Source organism: Netta rufina (genome assembly GCF_964035555.1).
Source record: "Netta rufina genome assembly, chromosome: 1".
Lineage (NCBI taxonomy): Eukaryota > Metazoa > Chordata > Aves > Anseriformes > Anatidae > Netta > Netta rufina.
The window spans coordinates 182,879,908-182,892,178 of record NC_140123.1 but is presented as its reverse complement, the minus strand read 5'-3'; the positions used below and the strand labels follow the sequence as shown (position 1 = coordinate 182,892,178).

Genomic DNA, 12,271 nt, shown 5'->3' with positions numbered 1-12,271 from the left:
TATTATCTATCTACACAGATCATTATTCTATCATCCAGGCTTGCATGTCCCAATACCAGATGTGCTGGCTGCTACAGATCCAGTCCAGGTGCCTAAAACTCTCATGCTCTATATACATGTATGACAACCAGGACTCCTAACCCAGCATTTTGAGTTCTGTTACACAATGACTAAATTTCTTCTTTGATCTAACCCAAAAGCTACTCTGAGTGGGCCAGATTTCCTAGTGCTTTCAAGAGAACACCAGACTTCAGGGGACCAAGATTTGGTATGTTTAGAAAAACTCTTGCATATCCAGATAATCCTTTAACTAAAGAACAAAAAAGCCCTCAATAAGCATTGCTTTTCCATTAAAAGCCAGATTACGGTTTTATTCAAATGCACTGCTTGCAGCAGGGATAAAATGTGTAGATCATATTAGAAAAAAAGCTGATTAATTCTTATCACCTTATTAACCAACAGCAAGAATATATTTTCTGGTTGTTCCATGTACATTTTCTTCTATTTTACTCAACTGTATGTAACCTGAAACTATCCTTTATGCATCACTGCCTCATCATCTTCACCTGATTTAGCTGAACCTGTCTTCTTCAATTCAGCATGTCAATAAGGGCATTTTTAATCTGTTCTAAATTGCACTTACAATTTGTTTTCATATGATGTATCTCTTTTGCCATTGCAAACATTTAAAGTGTTGCAAAAGCTAATCAGATTAGATCATTTAGTATGTGCACATATTCCTAATGAACAACGCATATTGATTCCTGCTGGCATCTTTCCCTCCATGAGTATAGACACTCAGACAAATCTTTAGCAGATTGTATGTCACAGTCTTATCACCTCTCACGGAAAGGCTGGAATTTCCCATACAGTGAAGACTAATGCTACATGGAAACATACTTCTTACTATTATAAATTCCACAGCTGATGGTACAAATCAGGAAAAAATCGAAAATATTGAGGCCTATAGGACAGCTTCCCAAAATCTTTTTTGTGTGGATGTGTTTTTCACCAATGGATTAAAAAAACAATTTCTACTCTGGGATGTTTTTCGGTATTCCTGAATGAATATGGGTCTGTACCACGGGGTCCATCCCTCAAGAGAAAACTGCTCCAACCTGGCTCCCCTATGGGCAGCAGCTCCTGCCAGGTCACCTGCTCCTGAGTGGTCTCCTCTCCACGGGCTACAGGTCCGGCCCGGAATCTGCCCCAGCAGGGGTCTTCCACAGGCTGCAGCCTCCGTTGGTACAGGGCTACCTGCTCCACTGTGGTCTCCTCCACAGGCTGCAGCGTGGAAACCTGCTCCACCGTGGTACTCCATGGGCTGCAGGGGGACATCCTGCTTCACCATGGTCCTCACCACAGGCCGCAGGGGACTTCTGCTCTGGCACCTGGAGCACCTCTCCCCCTCATTCTGCACTGACCTTGGCGCCTGCAAGGCCGTTCCTCACTCCTCTCACTCTCCCAGCTGCTGTGTGGTGCAGCGTTTTTTTTCCCTGTCTTAAATATGCTCTTACAGAGGTGCAAAACATCACTTATTGGCTCGGCTCTGGTCAACAATGGAGCCCTTACCAAACATGGGGCAGCTTCTAGATCCTTCTCACAGAAACCACCCCTATGGCCCCCTGCTACCAAAACCTTGCCACGTAAACCCACTACACTTATACAGCATGTAAAATTTACAAAATGCCAGAATTTGCCAATGTATCCTTTATTCAACCCTTTTATGCATTTCAATAAAGCTTTTCAGCACATGATTCTCATTCTGAACTTCCCCGTGAAGCCCTTAACCCTCCCAGTCTACAACATCAGTTTCCACTTCCTTGGGGCCTCCCATTAACAGTGTTTACATTATGCTGATTGATTTGGAAAAAGCAACCCACTTCTAAGGCACATTGCAACTGTCCTGAATTAGAAAAGAATCAGTGAAACATAAAAAAAGGAAATGACTTGCACCAGCACGCTATGGATATTTATGGTAAAATCCCATTTCTACTGCACTGACTCATTTTATTTGTCTCTGTAGGCTTCTGAGCCAGCCTGGGCTTCATGGGCTCTACAGAATGAGTGGACACCAGAAGCTGAGGAATGTCCTTTCCCCTTCATTTCCTACAGCCTTATCCCTTGAGAAAGTGAGAACACTGCCAGTTCTTAAAGATGTTCCATGAGCTCATATCTTAACTAAACCCCTACCTCCTAAAGTCATACAATGACAAGAGATTTCAAATAGCTTTCTTACTTGGTGGTTATATAAATATTTAAAATGGCAAAGTGTTAACAAACACTTGTTTGTTTGTTTTCTGGATAGATTGACAACATTTAATTCTCTACGTAGTTTGAAATGCTGAGTGGTACTCGAGATGTGAGTAACCACTCAGTCCCCAGTAACTCAGCTTACAAATGTGTCAGTCTGGAGCGAGGAAAGGCCATTTGCTGTTGCTTCAGCCATGGGCAGCTGGCTGGCACAGCCACGTGCACACTGCTCAGCTTTCTCATCTAGCACAGTTGAAACAGTAAGATGGTACTCACTTAAAGTGACTCTGAGGTCACTGATGCAGTTCCGTTCCTACCTATTTTTCTATTGCAGGAGATGCAGGAGCTTGAAGAAATGCATGGAGCTCTATACAGAAAAAATAGGTTTTTTCCCCTCCTATTGTTTGCATTGGAAAGACTATCTAAAAATTTCATTAATTGAATAGGTAGGATCCTTCTTCTGGTTTTCAATTTAAATTTGCACAGGGCCAGTTTGTATCCTTTTTATTTATTTATTTTTTCCTCAGCACTATCCCATAACTTGAATACTTCTTTTGGATCTTTTTATTCCTGATGCTCATCCAGGATTTATTCAAGCACAGTTCTGCTGATAACTCCAGTATGATCTGTGCACCTACAGTGATACAAACCTAAGGTGTATAAAAAAAAGATAACTTGCTTCCTTGGGATTTTTCTGCAACAAGCTACTATTGCAAGATAAATGAAATGCAAAGCCACAGTCTAAAAATCAAAGGAAATTACAAAGAAGGAGGGAGGCACAGGCCATACAGGACTCATCCTGATCTCAAAGCAGATGATGGGTTGTGTGCTGACCGCACCATGTACCGTGAAACATTCCCCACACCTAACAGCATGCTCCAGTGGACTTGGGGAAAGAATTCTGCAGCCTGTCAGGAAATCCAAACCTGCCAAATCCCAGCCACACACATCTACCACCACAAGAGCTACAAAATGAAATTATAGAAACAAATGACATACACTTGGAATATATTTTTTTTCCAAATATCTTGAAACAGATATAACACAGTTGGTCAGTTTGGGGATGGAGCTAGAAGACAAACTGCCTGGGGTAATATCAGATCACTTATAAAGCCAGCTGTTAATCTGATCATTAGCTCATTTAGTCCAAGGAAGCAGCTGTCTTTCTTTTTGGGAACTTCATTTAAAATCATGGAGTCTCACATGTAAAGCCAGCACAGAAATAAGTGTCTCTCTCTCAAACACTGATTTTCAAGGCTTCGTTTGCCCTCAAAATACTGGCTTTACCTTTCAAACAGCTTTCAGTTCTTCTACATAAGCTGCCCCTGCAGAGCACCAGAAATTTTTATTTTCCAAGGCTTTGACAGATTTTGAAAAATAGCAGCATATTTCAACAAATATTTTTGAAAAATTTCAATACAAAACAGCCTAAATCTCAATGAATTCAAAATTAATTTCCTAATAAAATTAGGAAATTTTAAATGATTTTTTTTTTCTTTCAAAATTCTGTTAGGGCATTTACAGAAACATTGATCTTCATTCAAGATACCTTTGATTTCATTTATTTCTTTTTCAAAATCCTTTATTTACAGCTTTGAAGACCAAATTTGCAATGCTATTTCCATACACTAAAAGTACTCTAAATATTTCTTATTTCCCCCTTTCTAATGCTATTATTTAATCAAGTCTTAATTTCTTTTACTGTTATCCTATCTCAGCCAACAGATAAATAAGCAAGTGAAGATGGATACCTCTTCAAATACTACCTGTTTTATATTTCAATCCTCAGGTAATCTAGTATGTAGTAGAAATCTTTTGGATTGAACAATGAGGATCAGAATTCAGAGCCAGAGTGCAAATAGATATACCTTCCCTAAAAACTCTTAATGAAATCTCTCACTAGGCAGGTGAGCAGTCCTAATATCTTCAGAAGGAATACTTAACTCAGCAACCCCTGGATACTCATATACCCATGGGCTTGTCCCAGCCTTTGAAAAGTAGAAGCCCCTGTAGAACATCTAAGATAGTGGTACACTTGTTATGGGGTTTTCCTTCTCAATATAAATATTTTATATATATATATATATATATATTTATATATATAAAGTCGGGAATGTACATATAAACTGAATGGTTATGGAACTAAAGCAAATGATCAACACATAAAACAAAACAAAACACCACCCTTTAGAGCGCTGTGTTAACCCATCTGATGGAGGAGCGATGGATGGAGTGTATATTGAGTTTAAAGGAGTAAATCTTATTTACATTTAGTGTGCTAAAACAGAATATTAAATTGTTGAATGCTATCTGCAAAGTAGAATCTCTAAAATTTCTACATTACACAGAGAATTTTCTAAATTCTCTCAACTAAAGTCTATAAATTTAGCGAAATATCTTCAGGACTAAAAATAGTGAATTACTTCATCATGTGAGACATAAAGGGCTGTAGGAGAAAAACACATGTATATATACCTTTTGTGTCTCTCTAGATGCTATAGAAATCTAGAGAAGTAAATATTGCTTGTTATATACTAAGTAGACAAGCCATGTCTAGCCCACCTTTTAGCTGCTGAATCTGAAGCTGCAGCATAAGCTGTGTATTCAGGAGACCTGACAAAAGCCCTGATGTGAGACAGCATTTAGCTGAATTACCTAGCTGTTAGGCACTCGATGTAGGCTCCAGAACCTTGAAGTTCAGACTCCTACACTGTCTTTAGGTGAGCTGGACAAAGTGCAGTGCAGTAACAAGCAAGTCAGTGCAATAATGAGCTACTGGCTTGTCCAAAGGGCATTCAGCTGCCCAGAACAGCTAATGTAAATTGTTGAGTAGGTGGAAACATATCTGAGATTTGTTCTTCTTTGGGATGTTGGGTCCTTCATAAGTGCAACCTGGAATGTACTCCCAAGAGCGTCTGTAACTTGCAAAGAAATGAGGAAAAAGAACCCTTTTAAGAACACAACTGGGAAAAAAAGCAGTGGTAGTGATTTATACATTGTATCCAGCAAGCAGATAATGAAATACAGAGTGGAAGCAGGGATAATGTCTCACATTTCCTCTCTTGCTGTACTATCCCATTGGTGCAGAGACCTGTCTCCAAAAGCCTGAAGAAGATGCTTAAGGAACATTAAGAAAAATGCAAACTTTTGCGATATGCTTGAAAACTTCCTTCCAAACTCTCCCAACCTCTATTTCCAGCTCAAAAAAAAATCTGAAATGGATGTAATTTCCACCTGATTAGCAACCTTCAGTAGATTCCACTTCAAGATCTTGTCCAGTACTCCCTCAAAACATTTTGCTCTCACAGCAACCTACAGCAGAGATTCACAAATCTATCACCTTTTGAACGAAGAACCATCATTTTACTTTATTTCATTTAATTTTTAAATTTGGCTCCTACTGCCTTCATTTGTTGTCCCCTTGCACTTATATTTGAAGAGTCAGTGAAGAATCTATTCCCATCTACTCTCTTTATCTCTCTCATGAGATTAGAATGCACTATAAAACAAACTCTTTAGTTTTCTTTGTTCTCAACAGGGAACTTAGCTTATTTAGTCATTCGTGAAAATAAATACCTGTGATCTTCCCCACTGATCTTTTACTCATTTCCAAGTCAACTGTGCCCTTTAAGAGATGAGTGGAACACAAGCATACACAAGATTTAAGAAGCGGGTTGGCTGTGACTTTATGCAGTGGCATAACTGATATAGTTCTTCTCCCTGTGCTTTCGCTGTAATTCCTAGAATTTTAGAATTTTACTTTTTTTTTTTTTTTTTAAGGCAAAATTCTTTAGCTTAAACAAAAACATGAAGAGCCTCTCATTTGACAAAACCTGGTGTTTGGAGACGGAAGATATAGGTAAAAACCCCTTTAGCTCTGAACAGGTCTTCCCTCTAGAATGTATTTCCTTGGTAAAATACTTAATCACTGAGCAACAAAGTGAGAAGACAGAGTCATCACCTTGTCCTTTTTCTTAAACAGAAATTGCAGCAGATCAAGACACCTGATCTTATCAGGACATAATTTGGGAAGCCTTATTGATTTAGGGATGGGGAAAGTCATCTGAAAGCATATTTGGTTTGAATCCCAGTTAAAGTTAGGAAAGAACGATGGACTGAGAAGTAAACAAAAGGGTCACTTAAAGGTACATGTATATGCAGAAGAGGAATTCCCCCTGCCAGAAAATTTCCCTGGAAGGCCCTAAAGTTACTAGCTGAGTTGGTGAACTTTTTAATCAAAATTGTGGATTCAGGAATCTAAGTTCCACTGGCATCCTACTTTCAGTGCTGAGCTGTCTTTACCAGATGTAACATAGTGTTTTTGTTATCCATGGGACTTTTACCAGAATAAGGACTTCTGAAACTAGCTAACTTAAACAACAGCTCCTGGAGTCTTTAATTAGTAATGAAACATATTAGTTGCTAGGGTGAAATATAGCTACTTCTGATAGAACAAAGAACACTTAAGTCTAACTATGGTTCAGAAGAGAGAAGCAATAGGAGCTTCTGAGAAGCATGCCTCAGCTATAATACTTCACGATGCTTTAAAGCCTGCACTTTGACCAGAGAGTCTCATAATAACAACCTGTAAAGAAAAAAATAATTATATATATATATATATATATACACATCCCTATTTCATTTCTAAAATCTCTACTGAATCATTCATTTCCACCTGAGCTTCAAGACTGAATTGACTGACATTGGTATTTTGTATTCAACAAGCAACCTGGACCACACCTTTCCTCAAAAGTACTTCACTGCCAGCAGTTCCTCCACAACCTGCTGGAGCCAAGTTTCTTTTACAGCCTCCTTGGAAAAAAAAAAAATCTTTAATTTAGTGGATTCTGTTTATTTAATACTTTAATTCCTTTTCTTTCTGTTGATTTATCTTTCTAATGCAGAAGCTTTGACTTGTATTGAAAAAGGTAACTTTTGTCTTTATGGGAAAAGAAGCTTATTGAATAGCCAAAGGATGTCTCATACAGGAAAGCCACATAAATGGTGCATGAAGCTGTAAGAATTGCGCTGTTAAATGGGAGAAGGGGGCTCCGGAACTGCTGCAGACTTCCTGGCCCTAAGGGGAATACTGAGAAGCTCTGCACGTTTGAAGAGGAATTGAAATTGTCAGCGAAAGAACAGAATCTGTTCACTCTTAAATTCCTAATTAGAGAACTCATAGTAGGAAGTGACCACTTACATGATGAGCGAAGAGAATGAAGGAAATTGCCTTCCTTAAAAACAGCAAGTGTCTAAATTCATAAATTATCATCCTGATTTGTAATCCAGATTATAGCTAGAAAAGTTTCAAATTGTCATAGTAATTTTTTATATTTCATTTAATTTCTCTCCAGAAAGGAGTATATTTAGAGGGGAAGTAATGACAAGTATAATTTAGAAATCTTTCCTTATATGCTGTATAGATTAAAAACTGGAAATTACAGCTTTATAGATATGCCCCATAGACTTGTGTGGGTTACAGTGATGTTATTTTTTAACTCATTGATTTCTGCATGACTTTTCATACCTGTCAGTATTTGAACCTAAACCAAATCCATACAGTATATATAGATTTCAATATATATAATTCTCAATGGTACATAAATACAGAATATGTAGATTGTTAAAATGGATATTTAAACAGTCTTCAGATTCCTGTTTAGTTTTAGACTTATGTTTTACATGTACGACTAAATTTCTCCATAAGAACTATGCATCATCATCCAAAGGAATGTTGTCTTAATAGTAAAATACGCTAAAGCATTACAAATAAAGTACAGTAATATTACTGTGCTATAATTAAGTCTGAATTATGCCAAATACCTGGCCTACAAAATTACTGACAAAAAAAAAAAGAAAAAAAAAGAAAGAAAAAAAAAGAAAGAAAAAGAGAGATTAGAGCTAATAAGAAGGCTCTGATCCCTTATTCATTTAACAGACTAAGGGATTATTGAACCTAAATGTGCGTTCATGAGAATGAACAGAAAGCCTAATCAGATTTAGAAATCTATGCCTTAGTTAGGGCCATCCAATAAAGAGAAGTTGCTTTTCTTGTTGGTAGTGAGATATATGCTGTCTGCTAGCGTGGAAATACAGTCCTGATGTCAGCTTTATAATAAAAACTAGAATACTTAGAGAAACTTTTCTTGTGAATACATGGTACTGGAATGCCAGAAACAAGCCAAAAAATGAGAGATTTTCTCTAGAGAGTGAAAAATTAAAGTGAAACACAGCTAATTAAACAATTCATAGGGTTTAATTAGCTGTCTTTTGAAAGGCAAAATGCTGGCTGAGGTCAGACAGTGATAGTAATAAGGTGTAGATGAGCTAATTTGGGTGAGACTTTTTACATTATTTGGGGAAATTACCCTTACATTTTCCTAGTGAGAGAGGGAATATTTTTTAAGTCTTGCCTAAATATTTACATCTCTTTGATTCAAATTTAGCCACAATTATAATGTAATTTGTTAAAACATGTTCCTTTTTCTATTAATATTTTCTTGCCTACACAGATTCATAAATAGCCTACTTATTGAAAAAAAAGACTCCAGATATTTTTCCTAAAGTACAATGAGACAAAAGCTACAAAAAGGACATACCCCATTGACTTTAAGTAGGTTATACAGAACACATAAGCCAGGGCGGAATTTCAAAGGTTATTTTCAGCCTGAAATATATGTTGAATAAATGTAATTACAGATTCATATACTTCTCATTTAAAAGGAAAATGTAAAAAACAAGTGGATTGTCCACAGAGTTTTTTTTCTTTGATTTAGGAACAGAAAAAACTTCATAGGAAATCTCTTTCTAACTACACAGTACTGTTCACAAATAATCACACAGGACTTCTCATGTGCCCTTACTTGTGCCTGAATAGCATCTTACTCCACAAGTAGTTCCATTGAAGTTCGCTGAATGGCACTCACTGAGAATACTCGGATAATGCCCTGCTCCATAAATAATTACATCAGTACTTGGCTTCAGTAGCACTGTGGAGGAAGGTGCTATTCATATCTCAGCAGGGTTATTAGAACCAAGCCCCTAAGCATTTCTTCAATAACACAGAGAACGAACTGTCGCTGTCTTGTCATTTCCAAAGGAACTTTTTGCCTCAGTCTCCTCTAATAGTTTTTTCATCAGTGAGGTTGATTTGGCTTTCTTGTCTTTTCTAAACTCATATGAGACTGAGATTTTCCTGATGAGCCTCCCAGAGGCAATAGCAAAACTCCCAAACAGATTCACTAGAAAGAACCTCCTGTACAGCTCTCTACATGACCAGCTGAAAACTCAACAACATTTTTTGAAACTACAGGCAAACGAGGCCAGGATCGACATGTTGCTTTGCCTCCAGCTAGTAAGCACAGTCTCCAGAAAGCAAAGGCAGATTGCCATGCTCTTCAGCAAAGCCCCATTCACAGAGCCCTGGTTGTGATGTGACATGGTGTCTTCTGTACCAGAGATGCGTAATGGTAAGAGCCAACCTGTCTGACCCAGTTCTCCTCTCTCACCAAGCCCTAGGAGCCGCCATTTATTTCATTTTATTTTTTTTTTTTAATGAGAAAATAAAAGAAAGTATTGTCAATACTCTAATCAAATGTTTAATCCTATGGACTAATCCTATCAGATGAAAGCACATTTACTTAAGGAGAGATACTCAAGGAGGAACATATTCAAATGAAATCTGACTAAATCTGACTAATAACCTGCACAGGGTGTTCACTTTTGGGAACAATCATGCCATTGAACACACTGAGGAGGCTAGCTTGTGAGTCTTCAGAACGAGCCACCATTGAAACCAAATCACACATCACATCTAGAAAGGGTGTCCCTTCAGGTCAGGTTTGAAACCAATAGCCTGTCAGTCCAGAGGGAAAAAAAAAAAAAAAAAAAAAAAAAAAGGTAGTTACAGCTTGTATTATACCTCATACGTGAGTAAGAATATTGTATTTTCCCATAGTGACAGAACCTTTAAATTAATGAGTATAACATACACATGCACACCAAGTTTTGAATATTACACTGTACAAAAACACCTAATCTCTAAAAAAGAATAAGATGAAATTATTAACAAAATATAAGTTTCATTAGAAAAGTTATGTTTGTGTCCTGTATTGTTTATGGTGTGCTAGGATTATTTCTACATGAAAGTCAGTCTCCAAAAGGGAATCATGGTGTATTATGCTATGATCGTAACATGGTATTCTGATCTGAACGCGAACATTTTCATAATATACCTCCATACACATATACAGACACCTGGTAATTTTGTCTCTTGAACAGTCCTGAGAGTACATCTGATCTTAGGAAACAGGCTGGCAGGATAAGAAAGATGATGTGAAACCTCCCCAAAAGTTTTAAGATAAGTCACTCTTTGCCAAACCAGCATGAGAGAAGCATTTCAGTTTAAGTACCCTGTTTTTAGAGATAAGTAAGTTTAAAAGTGACGTTAAAATGTTACCAATGCAAGAATCATATATTTTAGTTTAAGGTCAGTTACATTCGTATTTATAGTCGAAATATCCCACTGAACTTTCAGACAGGGGGTAAAAACGTTTTTCAGAAGTAATTTTTGCCAAGGAGAAGAACTCAGCACGGACTTGCTTTCACTCAGTCACCTAACCCCGATCTTTGTTTATAGAGCATCATAGTTTCAGAAGCAGCACCACCTATTGGGTGGAAAATGTAGGTTAGCGTCTACTTTATCACGAGAGACCTATTGTAAAACTGGTTTTGTATATCATGGGCTGAAGCTTTTAAGTTCCTCATGCTTAAATACAAGCGATCAACTAGTATTTTCTAGTGATCTATTTGACAGAAGCATACAAATTCAAAGCAAACATTCAGTACAATACCAACCCCATCCCTTAAGCTCCTAATATTTGGCAAAGTATTTAAGACAGCACTTCTAGCAGCATCAAGTGACTCACGCTGGTTGTAACAACAGCGAACAACAGAGCACTGCATGATTTTATGAGGCACTCCAGTTGCACAGATCTCAATGAGCTGAAAATTAATTTGGTTATGTAAGTAGCCCTCCTAAAATCTATATATGAATCCATACTCTATATGGAATCCATGTCCCGTGTGAATGAATGAATTATATTTGGCTTTTTCAAGGCACCTTTATCTCTTTTGAGGGCAATCGCTGACGTTGCCAGTTCTTGGAGAACAAGTCTTTTTATTTATTTTATTTTATTTTATTTTATTTTATTTTATTTTATTTTATTTTATTTTATTTTATTTTATTTTATTTTATTTTATTTTATTTTATTTTATTTTTTTGGACTGAAATTTTGCACCCATCCCCGGTTCTCTTCCCAGCGGATCGTGCGAGGGGCAAAGTCAGATTTGGTGCCCCACGCGGGGCAGCCCGGTGCCTGCCGGTGGGTCCCCCGGTCCCTCTCGCCACCCGTGGGTGCGGGCTCCTCCGGGGGGACTCGATGGGAGCGGAGCTTCGGGGGGTAACGGGGACCCTGCATCCCGGGACGGGGGAAGCGGTGCCACGCGTGGGGCGGCGGCGCGTTCCCACGGCCGGGGCTGACGCCGGGAGCGCTCAGCACCAGGGATCGGAGCGGGGAGCAAAGTTGGTCGCAAACCCCCGGGGTTAATTCACAGAAATCGCACTCACCCACTCTGAGGATACAGACGAGCTGGATGCAGGCAACCAAGCGCCCTAGAATGAGCATGTCCAAAACCGTCCTTTTCCCCCCCTCCCTGCCTGTCCCTCCGTCCGTCCGGCTGCCTCAGCCTCCTGCCCTGCTGCCCGCCGGCTCGCCCAGCCGCACCTCTCCCCACCGCGGGGGGGTGAAGCCGGCAAAGCTCCGCTCCGCTCCGCGGCCGCGCCCGGCGGCCGCCCCCAGGGCGCGGGCGGGCGGGGACGAGCTGCGGGGGGGGGGAGGAGACCACGGCTTCAGCGCATCGCGGAGCGGCCGCGGGTGCCTGCGGGGGAGCGCGCGGGGCGCGGGTGCGGATGCTCGGGAGGCTGCGGGTGCGTGCGCGGAAAGGGGAGAAGCTCTAG

The 12,271-nt window shown here is 39.3% G+C and overlaps 1 protein-coding gene across 1 annotated transcript in view; it reads right to left on the bottom strand.

The window, feature by feature from the left end:
• The window catches only part of PTPRZ1 (protein tyrosine phosphatase receptor type Z1), a gene marked incomplete at both ends in the record, with an annotated part of 137,523 nt that extends 125,584 nt beyond the window's left edge, over positions 1-11,939 (bottom strand). The window contains one exon of the mRNA XM_084284857.1: positions 11,882-11,939. Within this exon, the coding sequence (XP_084140983.1) occupies positions 11,882-11,939 (58 nt within the window). The remainder of the gene's footprint in view (positions 1-11,881) is intronic.
• Between the last annotated feature and the right edge of the window lie 332 nt (positions 11,940-12,271).